The following is a 14,447-nucleotide window of genomic DNA, read 5'->3' as shown; positions in this document are numbered from 1 at the left end:
AGTTTGTCCACCGCATTCATTGACTTTCCATCTTTCCTAGACATACCAATATATTAACGTTATCCCAAACAACACTTAATCTTTCATGTCACGTAACCTTTCACACTTCCTTGAGTTCCTTCCACACGCCAAAGGTTAGTGGACCTTTTTTATTTATTTAATTTATTTATATCTATATTTTTAATGATAAATGTGTAAGAAGTTAACTTCAGTCTTCATTACATTATTGTAATTTTTATTAATTAAAAGAATATTATCTTGTTACATATATTTATAAATATGTGAACAAACATTTTATTTAAATGATATTTTAACATTATATTTATTAAATATGTAATATATTTTATAGTTTTATAAATTAAAATATAAATGTATTATATAATCTTCTAATTTTGAACATAAACAAAAAAAAATATTACTTTCATTACGATCCTTTAAATTAAATTATATTCTTTAAGAAAAATAGTTAATTTAATTAAAGATATTAAACTTGTCAATATTTTAAATTTATTTTCTAAATTTATTTTTTTCTTTTCATTTAATTATGTTTTACCTAATTAATTAATGTTTGAAGAGAGATATTTATGTTTCTATTTATCTTCTTTAATCCTGATAAAAGAGAGAAAAATTTATGTAATTAAATTTAAATATTTATCATCTTTTATCTAAAAAAATTATTAATTAAATAAGAGTATTTTAGAGAATATATAATTAATACATTTGACAATTAGAAGATAGTCTTATAAAAAGGGACAAGAAAAAAAGTGAAAAGAGTCTTATATATAATTATAGATGTAGTATTTGTTGGTTTCAAACATAAACAAGTATCAACTAAACATATTTTATTTAATATTATTATCTTCAAAATATCACTTTATTTAATAATTAAGATCGTATTTCCAATGATCTTTTTTATTCTTAATGTAAATATATTGTCCAACTCAGACACACCAATCCAAGCTACACCATCTAGCTTGGATATATCAAGTCGAGTTTGAACAGATGCTCATAACGAACAAATGGTAGCTCAAAGCCAAACAACCAGATGATGACATTAGCATTGTACTCCCAAAATTTTTTAAACACATTAAAAAGTAATGAAGGAACAATATCTTCGCATAATAAGTCGCGCTCAATTGTAAGGATACACTATAACTATTACACAAGATCATTCCCTAGAATCACACAATCAACATGAACATAAACTTTCCTATAACATAAGTGTCAATATATTTTTGCAAGTGTCCCATCGCTGTGAATATTAGAGTAGTAGGATATCATCTCAAATGTTAATACTTGTAGGATTTGATAAGAACAATAAGTTTTAAGAAAAGTAGTTTAGTAAAATTATCTATTTTTAAATAAGATTAGTACAATTAAATGATCTTATCTAACTTTCTAAATTAGAATGAATTATTTTTTTTATGCTTTTATTCAGAGTAACAAGAAGTACATAAAAGAAAAAATAATTTTACACATATATATATATAATTATTCAGATCTTATTAATCTCCAATACTAGGTCAATCATAATAATTCAACATAAAAATATATAAATTATTTCTAATAAATATTTATTAGTCTTTCAAATTTTATATTAATTTTTTTTCAAATAGTGGCCTTCAAAAAAAAAATTTTGTACTAGAACCGAACAATTAAGTTGTTATATTTTTAATAAATTATTAATTTTTTTTACCTTTTATCTTTATTAAAGTTTGTGAAAATGTATGTTTCTTATTGTTATATAATAAGAAGATAAATGGATAATAAATGTTCTTTTTCTTCTTAAACTCCTCCATTATCATTTGTCAATTTTATTCATACAAAACTTTTGATATGAAGCAATATATTCACACATCTCATAAAAGTAAGAAAGATAAAATTGGAAGATCATAAATTCTTTTTTAAAAATTCAATAAAATTAACCAACATAACTATCAGTTAAAAATATGTTATAATAAAAACTAGAGAGAGTATTTATTGAATAAAAAAAGGAGAGTTATATTTGTAGTTGGTGAATGTTTAGATAGTCCGTAGCCGTCAGAAACTATATAAAAATGAGAAACAATGTTGTTAAAAATAAAATAAAATAAAAACATTTAAGTGCAATATAATCAGTTTTCGCAACTATTGATCTTTATTGTTATATTGAATTTTAATAAATTTATTTAGTTATATTTATAATGTTAATATTCAATAAATTTAATTATTTGATGTTAGTTTCTGAGTTTTGGTATTTGATAAGTGAAAATTGAAAAAAAAAAGTTTATTTATAGGCCAAAACGGTCTGTTCTGGATTCAGAATGGCTCATTCTAGTTTCACTTTTTATATACTAATGCTGAATTTGGAATGACCCGTTATGATCCATTCGTCATGTGTGATTTTTTAAATTATAATGGTCCGTTCTGAAATCAGAACGACTCGTTCTAAATGTAAACAGTAAATGGTGCTAGTTGGGAATAAATTTGCACAGTTGCTATTTTGGTAATTTTTTTAAAAAATAGTATTATTTGAATAAAAAATTTGTAATATGTACATTAAATATTTATTAAATATAATTAACTTTTACAATAAATTATACATATAAATAAATATTACATTTAAAATAAATTATATTTAAAATTTATATAAATTGATATTTTTAAATATATAATTTATATTTTAAATTTATGATAAATAATTTATGTTGTAATATGAAATTATTTTTATAAATTAATAATTTATTTTAGTATCATTAAATTTAATTAAAAAATAATTATAATAAATAAAAATTGAATCTAATAAAAAATTAAAAAAGTTTCTAAAAATTATTATAATCTTTCATTTCAAATGTAGCTGCTTCTATGCATGACTCTACTTTTTTTTTAATGCAAAATTATTATGTTTCTCACTTCTTTATTTTCTCTTTTATTCTTTATTTTTATTTAAATAAAATACACAATGACACAAAATATTTCTTTTTTTAAATAAAAACTAATAATTTTAAAACATACAATTATTTATAATTAAATAATAACATAAAATTATTCTATATTATAAAAATATTTTAACTAATTTTTGTTATCCTTAACAAATTGACATCATTTAATTTTTAAAAAAACAATAACAATATTCTCTTTCTAACACTTTCTCTATTATTATCAATTAAATTTTTTTAAAAATTATAAATTTTAGTAAGTATTATAATTAAATTTATATAAAAATTAATTAAATAAAATGTAAAATTATAATTTTTTTTATTTTTAATAATTTAGAGAGCAACGCTAATAATTTTAAGTATAACCTTTTTTTTTTTTTGTTTTACTACCAAAGTGAAAAGTGAAAACCCCTTGGCTGCTACTGTGGAAATGGCTATACTATGTTAAGTTTCACGGACTCTGCTTTTGCTCATGCCCTACGTACCTCAGCTTCTTGTTTTTTTTTTCATTTTTTTTATTACCGTGATATTTTACCACCAACAAAAATAACTAAGTTTACATAGATTAAAAATTTCATTAAATATATTTAATTTTTACAATTACATATAAAATATATATTATATTTTTTAAGATAATTTATAGAAATATTTTTAAATTAACATATTAAATAAAATTTATTTATATTTTAGTCATTTTTTAAGAGGAAGTAAAGATGTTGAAACTTTTACAGAATTCCGATTCTCGGGACAATCGAATTCCGAACTTTGTTTCCTCCATCTTGACGATTATTTATGTAGGAATTTGATTTTTAGGGAGTGGAATTCTGAACAGATTATTTTTAAATATCAATTTTTTATAAAATTATAATTTATATATTTATTTAAAATAATAATATAATGAAAGATTATAATTATATTAGTGTAACTTTTATCAAGTATTACATCGTTTAATAATTTTATATTAAATGTGAATTTTTTAAATTCAACCATTGGATTGAAAATTCATATCATTTTATATGTGTATATCAAATTTTGTTAAAATTGAACAACAACTTGAAGGTAATCAAAGTATTTATATTTTAGTATATTTTGAAATGAATATATTACGTCAATTTTGTTTTATAAGAATGAAATATCAAATCATCTTGGATTAATATAAAATTTTGTATATATGATCTAAAAGTAAGAACTTTCAATCTAACGGTTGCATTTACAAAATTTACATTTAATATAGAGTTATTGAGCGGTGTAATACTTAGTAAAAGTTACACCAGTGTTATTATAACCCTCTTCTAATATAATATATAAAATTAATACAAATAATAAATAATATTATTTCTATATATTTATTTTAATATGTAAATTTTTGTTAATAATTTATAATATTAATATGGAAATTAATTATGAATATTTTTTTAAAATAAAATAAGTTAATTAATATTAAATATTAATGTTATTAATAATTATATATAATTATTTTTCTTAAAATTAAAGTTTTAATATTTTGTTGGTCAAATAAATACACTTTATTTGATAAGGAAAGTTATATATTTAATAAGAAAAGTTATATAGTCGCATAAATACACTTTATTTGATAAGGAAAGTTATATATTTCATAAATACAATATATTTAATGAATTCAATCTATATTAAGTTTAATAAATACAATATTAATAATATTATAAAAGTTAATTAAATATAATATTTAATAAATAAATATTATATAAAAATCACTTTACTTTTATAATTTATAATTTCTGTATTATTACACTGAAATAAAATTTGTATATAAAATTAAATATTATGGTTATATATTTATTTAAATATGTAAATTTGTTAATAAATTTTAATATTAATATGACAAAATTATTTCGAATAATAATTTTATTTAAATAAAAAAAGTTGTACTATCCGTACTGCGTAACCGAGCTCCGAGCTCGGCACAACAACGCAAGCCGACCTCGGACGCGCACCATGTGACATCAGCTCGACATTTAAGTGAATCATAACTGATTCCCGAGGATCTCGCCCCGGATGAGATTCGTTATCTAATCATATTCACCTCATCTCAGGCCCAAGCCCCAAAGCAACCCTAAATCACACCAAGGTACGTGCATTACATATACGAGACTAATACTCACACAAACATTAACTTTAGCATCGGAGTCTCTTTTGCAGGTACCACCCCCATCTTGGAGCACCAGTGTACCAGTGAAGGAGGCTCACCGATCTTACCAGGCAGATCAGCTCTACATCAGATTTCCGGTAAGAACATTTGGCGCCCACCGTGGGGCCGATCAAGACATCTCTTATCGGCCACCTGTATGGTTTTCACCAGAAGCCATAGTAGACGCGCGACAGACAACGCAGATCACTCAATTACCATGGATAGCGACGCTGCCAAGCACGACACTGACCTAGCGGCAATGCGTGCCACTAACGAAGCTGACCTGGCGGCGCTACGCGCCGAGAACGAGCGAATCCGCGCTCAACTCCCTCGACACCACTCCGATCATCCTCCTCATACGGGCACCCACAATAAGGAAGAAGAGCACTCAGTCTCTCAACCCCGGACGGTAACCAAAACGCCAACTCAACGACCTGCAACACATCGGTCTCACGCACCGATGCACAAGTCGACCCATGAAACTAGCAAGGCCCCTACTCATGCCGCGAGGGACCAGGCAACCTTCCGCCGCCACCCTTTTGTGGATGGCATTATGGAGACACCACTCCCTCACGGGTGGAAGCCTCTCCACCTTGACCGCTATGATGGCACGACGGACCCAGATAAGCACATCGACCTGTACACAACACAGGTAAATCTCTACACCAACAATGATGCTATTTTGTGTAGGGTGTTTCCGACCTCACTCAAGGGGGCCGCGCTCAACTGGTACACCCAACTGCCCCCCGAGTCCATCTGTAACATCCCAAAATTTTATCCAATGAAAATAATTATTTTTATGTATTGGGATTATTAGAAGGTTTATCATATTTTTATTTATGTATTTTACTATTTACGTATTTTACTATTCATGTATTTTACTATTCACATATACGTATTTTACTATTTATATATACGTATTTTATTATTTATGTATACGTATTTTACTATTCATGTATACGTATGTATGAATAGTGTTTTACTATGCATGCATAGTAAGGGGCGGCTATCAGAGGGGCTGCGGACGTTAAGTTTTCAAAATTATAATTAATTTGAATATAATAATGAATAGTGCATAGTAATTTATAATATAATAATGAATAGTGCATAGTAATTTATAATATAATAATGAATAGTGCATAGTGCATAGTAACTTCAAAATTTCTATAAATAGGGGCCTAAGGTTTTGAAAATTTAGAATTCTAGAGAGAAGGAAATTCTGGAGAAATAGAGAGAGAAAGTAAGAGAGAGAGAAGGAGAAAGAAAAGGAGGTTCTGCTCTAGTGCCTTGTTTAAGGAGAAAGAGGAAGAGATTCTGCCCTAATTCCGATTCCTTTTTAAGGAAAGAAGAGAGGAGATTCTGCCCAAATTCTTATTTATCCAGGTAAAGGGGGGAGTGGGAAACCTTGCTTGGGGGTGTGGGAATAATTGTTAAATAGTTTGTTTGTTGGATTGGCTCCCGATCCCTTGCCTGTTGTTTATTTCTTTGAATATGTATTATTGATGTGTTTTGTTTTATATCTTATTTATTTACATATTAGAATCTGTTATTTGAATGGAAGGCTAAGCCTCCTAAGTATTTATAAATTTGTAATCTGTTATTTAAATGGAAGGCTGAGCCTCCTTATTTTCTTATATTACCTTTTAAGCTTCCTACTTTACTTAAAAGATCTTAATATATTATTATTGAAAAATATGATACCTAAGCAATCTCTGGACTGTTGGACTGTTGGACTGTTGAACTGTTGGACTCTTGGACTGTTGAACTGTTGGATTGTTGGACTTTTGGACTATTAAATTGGATTATTGAAATAATTCTTAATTATGAAATATGAATATGATATGTGTAACATGCTAAAGGTTGAGTCTGTGAATGTATGACATGCATCATATGCACATATTACTCCAGGTGTGCCGCTGAGGCCGCATACCCACGACTAACAAGGTGTACCTTTGGGTCACCCACGATATGCTAACGAGGTGTATGAACACCAGTGATAGGTGTGCCTTCGGGACACCAGTGATATAACATGCTAACGAGGTGTATGAACACCAGTGATAGGTGTACCTTTGGGTCACCAGTGATAAATTCTGAAACTTCCGTATGGCGCCACATGCATGCATTTGTGAGTCGAGTCAATAAAATCATTGCATGATACATGAGCATATATGTGATATTGATTATATATGTGTACTATATTGTGTGTGTGTGCTATTTAACTTTTATTTCTACATCTGAAATTGAGTGAGATGTTTCTAACTCCCTTGTCGTTTTTGTATATATTTAAATTATGTTGCAGGTGATCATCATCATGAGGATATTGGTGATGAGGCCTAAAGGTTTCAATGGGAATTGCTCTGATAGGATGTGACATCGGGCTTAGCTAGACTTATTTTTTTGATTATTATTATTTTGTAATTTTATGTTAAATACTGAAAGTGTATATTTTTGTAATACTATGATTTTACTAAAAGATTATAAGTTGATTCCTAACTAGGAGGCACTGCCACCTTTATTGGGATTAATTTATAATCTTTGTATTATTATAACTTTTTGAGTTTAATACTTATGATTATAATTATGAATGTGCATCTTCTACCTTATGACACTTATTGTTTTATATCATTCTATGAAAATTTTTGTCAATATAATTTATGCTTATTCTGTAATTATGTTGGGGTAGAGGGTGTCACATTTAGTGGTATCAGAGCAGGTCGATTTAATCGACCGTGTGTGTTATGTGCTTATCATGACTCTGTTGTGTACTCTGACTGTGTCTTATTTGTTGTGTACTACAATGATGATGGTTGTCTTGTGTTGTTGTTGTTGAATTTGATATTGCTAAGTTAATTTGTAATTAGAGGAAAGATAGTCATGATAGTGTTATCCAACTAGAGCTATTAGAACCTTGGATGTGAGTGATACATTGAGTGTACTAAGAGTTTATGATTGGTGGAGTTTTTGACATCTATAGTTGTAGTAATTGAATCCAAGAAGGTTATATTTAAGAATTGGAGTTTTGAGATTTTTGATGAAAGATTGGAATATTGGTAATTTCCTTGAAAGTTGGAACTTTCATGTTAAAATCTTATGGATTAGGCAGCATATGAGTTGTTTTGGTTTAGGATTGTAGTGAGAAGCTTGAATGGAAACTTGAGGTGTGAGTTTGGCAGAGTTGAGGTATTTTGTGGCATTAGATATATTGATACACTATTTGGTATAGAAGATATTTTTACTGCACTTTTGTTGTGATAGAATTAGATTTTTGTGGTCTTCATGAAGATTGTGGATTTAGATATTATCTATCCGATAGAACTGAAAAAAAAAAAATGGAAGTCTAGAACTTTAAGTTATGATTGTGTTGGTGATCAAAAGCTTAGTTGTAAGCGCTAAATATAGTTGAAGTAATTTTTGAAATTTTAGCTAAGAAAATGATATTTTGAAATCTTATGTCCTCATAAGAGTGGTAGATTATTCACTTAGCTTTCGTTTGAGATAGGTTGGAAATTATTTGGATGAATATGACTCTGTGTGCTAGGTAGATATATGTTGTCATGAGATTCTAGGCATAACAAGAATAAAAATGGAATTGGTGATGTTTTGAGGTTTGGTCATTGAGAGGTTGATTATAATGATATGATTGGTTCATGGTGATTAATCCATACATGCTTAGGGATGATATATGTGAAGAAGGTATTCTAACATGAATTGATATGATGTGACCCTATGGATCAATTGGTGGATGTTTGTGTTAATAAAGGTTTTGACCTTAGGATGTGAGATTATCATATTAGAACTAAGTATGAAAATATATTCAACATAGATTCAGACAAAACTATATTGTCTAAATTTGGATTGTATGAGATGAGTATTTTAGGACATGAATTTCTTGCGGAGGTATATTGTAGATCTACTTAAGGTAGAAGTTGTGCGTAAGTCAAATTGGGAGTTTTATTTGATAATTTATAGGAAAATTTATTGAGTAAATTTTTAAAGATAACTGTTCATAATTTTAACTGCCCTCATTTTTCTTGATATTATTATAAGAAATTGTTTTAACTTTATTTTCTTTAGTTATGAAGATGTTTCAGTTCATTAGGTTGTCTCTTGCCTACCCTTGAAATCTGTAGTAATTTGAAAGGTTGATTTATATTTGGAATTCCTGGACTTATGTTTATTTTTACTATCCAAAGCATTTTATCGCTTACTTCTCTGAGTCACTTACCATTACCTTTGACTGGATTGACTAGTGATAATATTACTAGATTTTAGTAAGACTTTTGTGATATATAGTTATGCTTCTAAAGATAAGTTCAGGAAGAGTGTTGTGACAAGAAAAAAATGTAGTAGTTTATGATTCTTGACAATTGAAAGTTCATGAGAAAGATGTACCCATGACTTTGAATATGTATATTAAGATTTGGAGACACTATGATTCTAAGCTTGAGGTATTTAGCGATCATAAGAGTTTTAAATATTTATTGACCAGAAGAAATAATTGGAATTTCTTAAGGACTAGGATTTTGATCTTAGTTATCATTTGGGCAAAGCCAGTATGGTGGTTGATGTTTTGAGTAGGAAACTTTTATATTTTTCCATATGATTAGAGAGATGGATCTTTTGACTCAAATTAGGGATTTAAGTCTGACTTGTGAGATTACTCATAGTAGTGAAAAACTAGGTATGACTCGAGTATCAAGTGGATCTTTGAGAGAAATTGGAGAAATACAATTAGTTGATTCATATTGTTGACAAGATATGAGGCTATAAAATAAGGTGATGGATAGAGGTTTGACTTGGTTGTAGATGGAATAGTAAAATTAGTGATTTGATATGTGTATCTAGTTAACATGCTTAGGTGTTTGATCTTTATAGATGATTATAGAAGTAATATCAATATTGTGGCAGATCCTTTGATTACGATGATCACTAATATATTATTTTTGATTATTTAAGGATTGGATTTGATTGAAGAATTTAGAGACTTATGATTGATGTGTGAGATTACCTTTAGGAATATTGAATTGAGTATGATTGAAAATAACTAGTGAACTATTGGATAAGATTAGAGAAACTCAGGGGTTAAAGTCTTTCCTAGTGAACCAAGTGGAAAAGATTAGTAGGAATATAATTAACCTTTTCTAAATAAGAAAATTGAAGTTATTTTGAGGTGCAATAATAAATTTGGGTACTTAGTAATCTTGAATTAAGAAAGATGATTTTTGAGGAAGGACATGAAAGTACTCTTTTATTTAGGAACTACTAAAAAGTATCAGAGTAGCGCAGCGGAAGAGTAGTGATCTAAGGTGAAGAGAAAAGAAATCATATACTTTAGAAGTCATTAGAAATTTTGTAGCAATTAGACATCTCATTTTGGAAGTAAGATGGTGAATAATAGACCTTAATTGTAAGTATGTCTGAGACGCTTAAGAGATTGATTCTATATGTGGATAGGCTCGTCAAGTTTACATTTTACCTTTAGATATCCTTTGGTAAAATTAGATTTTTGTACATCAATAAAATAGTAAGGATGCATAGGAATCAGAAAACAAGGAGCGTGAAGTTTATTTATTTCAATTTTAAGAAAATTTCGGGGACGAAATTTCTAAAAGGAGGGGAGTATTGTAACATCCCAAAATTTTATCCAATGAAAATAATTATTTTTATGTATTGGGATTATTAGAAGGTTTATCATATTTTTATTTATGTATTTTACTATTTACGTATTTTACTATTCATGTATTTTACTATTCACATATACGTATTTTACTATTTATATATACGTATTTTATTATTTATGTATACGTATTTTACTATTCATGTATACGTATGTATGAATAGTGTTTTACTATGCATGCATAGTAAGGGGCGGCTATCAGAGGGGCTGCGGACGTTAAGTTTTCAAAATTATAATTAATTTGAATATAATAATAAATAGTGCATAGTAATTTATAATATAATAATGAATAGTGCATAGTAATTTATAATATAATAATGAATAGTGCATAGTGCATAGTAACTTCAAAATTTCTATAAATAGGGGCCTAAGGTTTTGAAAATTTAGAATTCTAGAGAGAAGGAAATTCTGGAGAAATAGAGAGAGAAAGTAAGAGAGAGAGAAGGAGAAAGAAAAGGAGGTTCTGCTCTAGTGCCTTGTTTAAGGAGAAAGAGGAAGAGATTCTGCCCTAATTCCGATTCCTTTTTAAGGAAAGAAGAGAGGAGATTCTGCCCAAATTCTTATTTATCCAGGTAAAGGGGGGAGTGGGAAACCTTGCTTGGGGGTGTGGGAATAATTGTTAAATAGTTTGTTTGTTGGATTGGCTCCCGATCCCTTGCCTGTTGTTTATTTCTTTGAATATGTATTATTGATGTGTTTTGTTTTATATCTTATTTATTTACATATTAGAATCTGTTATTTGAATGGAAGGCTAAGCCTCCTAAGTATTTATAAATTTGTAATCTGTTATTTAAATGGAAGGCTGAGCCTCCTTATTTTCTTATATTACCTTTTAAGCTTCCTACTTTACTTAAAAGATCTTAATATATTATTATTGAAAAATATGATACCTAAGCAATCTCTGGACTGTTGGACTGTTGGACTGTTGAACTGTTGGACTCTTGGACTGTTGAACTGTTGGATTGTTGGACTTTTGGACTATTAAATTGGATTATTGAAATAATTCTTAATTATGAAATATGAATATGATATGTGTAACATGCTAAAGGTTGAGTCTGTGAATGTATGACATGCATCATATGCACATATTACTCCAGGTGTGCCGCTGAGGCCGCATACCCACGACTAACAAGGTGTACCTTTGGGTCACCCACGATATGCTAACGAGGTGTATGAACACCAGTGATAGGTGTGCCTTCGGGACACCAGTGATATAACATGCTAACGAGGTGTATGAACACCAGTGATAGGTGTACCTTTGGGTCACCAGTGATAAATTCTGAAACTTCCGTATGGCGCCACATGCATGCATTTGTGAGTCGAGTCAATAAAATCATTGCATGATACATGAGCATATATGTGATATTGATTATATATGTGTACTATATTGTGTGTGTGTGCTATTTAACTTTTATTTCTACATCTGAAATTGAGTGAGATGTTTCTCACTCCCTTGTCGTTTTTGTATATATTTAAATTATGTTGCAGGTGATCATCATCATGAGGATATTGGTGATGAGGCCTAAAGGTTTCAATGGGAATTGCTCTGATAGGATGTGACATCGGGCTTAGCTAGACTTATTTTTTTGATTATTATTATTTTGTAATTTTATGTTAAATACTGAAAGTGTATATTTTTGTAATACTATGATTTTACTAAAAGATTATAAGTTGATTCCTAACTAGGAGGCACTGCCACCTTTATTGGGATTAATTTATAATCTTTGTATTATTATAACTTTTTGAGTTTAATACTTATGATTATAATTATGAATGTGCATCTTCTACCTTATGACACTTATTGTTTTATATCATTCTATGAAAATTTTTGTCAATATAATTTATGCTTATTCTGTAATTATGTTGGGGTAGAGGGTGTCACACCATCGACAGCTTTGGCACCCTAGTCAGGAGATTCACCGCGCAATATGCGACGAGCCGACCTCATCACGTCACTTCAGCCGCCTTGGCCAGTCTCAGACAAAACGACGACGAACCACTCCAGACATTCATGGAACGGTTCGCTGCCACCTTGATCAAGATCAGGAACTTGAATCCCGAGGTCGCCCTACATGCCATGCTCATGGCACTCAAACCTGGGCCATTTATCGACAGCCTGTGTCGTGAATCCCCCCGCGACATGGATGAACTCCGCGCCCGCGCTGCAGGTTACATCCAGATGGAGGAACACTCCGCCTTCCGTGACCAGGTCCGCGAGAAAGGACCAGCAAAGCCAGAGCAGGGGCACAACGACAAGGTCAAAGTCAACAATGACAGCCAGTTCAAAAGGTTGGCTAATGCAAACAGAGGGGGAAGATACGACTTCTACACTCCCATGAACGCACCTAGAGTCCACATCCTGGAAGAAGCCAGCAACAACAACTTACTCGCCCTTCCACCACCAGGTCACACTCCCAACAGCGCCGATAAGTCCAAGCACTGTCAGTACCACAGAAACCACGGTCACACCACGGAGGAGTGTCGCACGCTTCGGGACCGCATCGAAGAGCTCATCCAGGCAGGCCACCTCGGCCAGTACATCTAGCGACAACAGGGTCACCGAGGCGGCTATGGTGGTCGGGGGGCGTGGCAGAGGACGAGGCTCGGGAACTCGCACAGACCAACCCTCTGGGTCCCAACAAAATACCGGCAGTGCAGTGCAGGCCGAGGTAAGCCAGGAGACAGGGACAGCCCTCTTACGGGGAGTGATTAACACAATTGCAGGTGGTTTCGCTGGGGGAGGCGCCAGCAGCTCGGCCCGAAAAAGGCACCTGCGGAACGTCAACTGCATCCACTCTACCACCTCAGCCTCGCACCAAAGCTCACCACCGATCTCTTTCTCCGACGAGGACTACGCGGGTGTCAGCCCTAACCAAGACGATCCCATGGTTATCATGGTGGAGGTTGCTAACTGGGAGGTACAGAAGACACTCATTGACCAAGGAAGTTCGGCCGACGTCCTGTACTGGCCAACGTTCCTTAAGCTAGATGTCCCCCATTCCCTCATCCAGCCGCACATGGAGCCCTTAGTTGGCTTCGCAGGAGAATCATGGTTCGATACCTTCTCGTGGAGGCCAACACCTCCTATAACATCATCATCGGGAGGCCAACCTTGAATCAGCTCGGAGCGGTGGTGTCCACCCCACACCTCACCATGAAGTTCCCAGGGAATGACGGCAAGATCATCTCCGTCAAGGCAAATCAGAAGACAGCTCGGCAGTGTTACGCCGAAAGTCTGAAGATCTCCTCATCCGGAGTAAGGGGGGTCCCCCCACCATAGTTCATTAGGTTCTATTTCTCCTTTCTGTATGAACAAAGTTGTGCACTCTTTTCCTGCCTCAGTCTTTGACCGAGAGGGTTTTTAACGAGGCACACAAAAGCGATTAATAAAATCACTCATTTTGCTGAATCCATTTCCCTATTTATTGTTTTTATAAAAAACAAAATCGAACCGATCTCTTTCACCCTCACTAAGGTCGAGTACGAACCTTAATACCCCAAACTGAGGTCTAGTCCGAACCTCGTCACAAATTCGAGGTCGAATACGAACCTCAACACCCCAAACCGAGGTCGAGCTCGAACCTCGGCAAAATCCTAAGGTCGAGTACGAACCTTAACATTCTTATCCCAGGTCCAGTTCGAACCTCATGAAACACATGTCACTCTAAACCAAAACGAGGTCGAG

The 14,447-nt window shown here is 31.5% G+C and overlaps 1 protein-coding gene across 2 annotated transcripts; it reads left to right on the top strand.

The window, feature by feature from the left end:
* The first annotated feature begins 5,737 nt into the window (after window positions 1-5,737).
* On the top strand, window positions 5,738-14,171 carry LOC145950600 (uncharacterized). Of its 2 annotated transcripts, none has more exons than XR_014428394.1 (3): window positions 5,738-6,468; window positions 7,385-11,334; window positions 12,251-12,536. XR_014428394.1 is itself a non-coding variant. In XM_083061806.1 (3 exons), exon 3 carries the CDS (start codon window positions 12,774-12,776, stop codon window positions 13,305-13,307), a length of 534 nt encoding a protein of 177 aa, XP_082917932.1. In that variant the 5' UTR covers window positions 5,760-6,468; window positions 7,385-11,334; window positions 12,635-12,773; the 3' UTR covers window positions 13,308-14,171. The 2 variants fall into 2 exon arrangements, 1 of the variants encoding a protein (XP_082917932.1); XM_083061806.1 differs by lacking the exon at window positions 12,251-12,536 and adding an exon at window positions 12,635-14,171 and having other exon boundaries at window positions 5,760-6,468.
* Window positions 14,172-14,447: the final 276 nt, after the last annotated feature.

The sequence above is a fragment of the Cajanus cajan genome, chromosome 8 (assembly GCF_000230855.2).
Source record: "Cajanus cajan strain Asha chromosome 8, NIPB_CcT2T_4, whole genome shotgun sequence".
Lineage (NCBI taxonomy): Eukaryota > Viridiplantae > Streptophyta > Magnoliopsida > Fabales > Fabaceae > Cajanus > Cajanus cajan.
The sequence above is the reverse complement of the archived record's forward strand: the minus strand, read 5'-3'. Positions and strand labels throughout refer to the sequence as shown.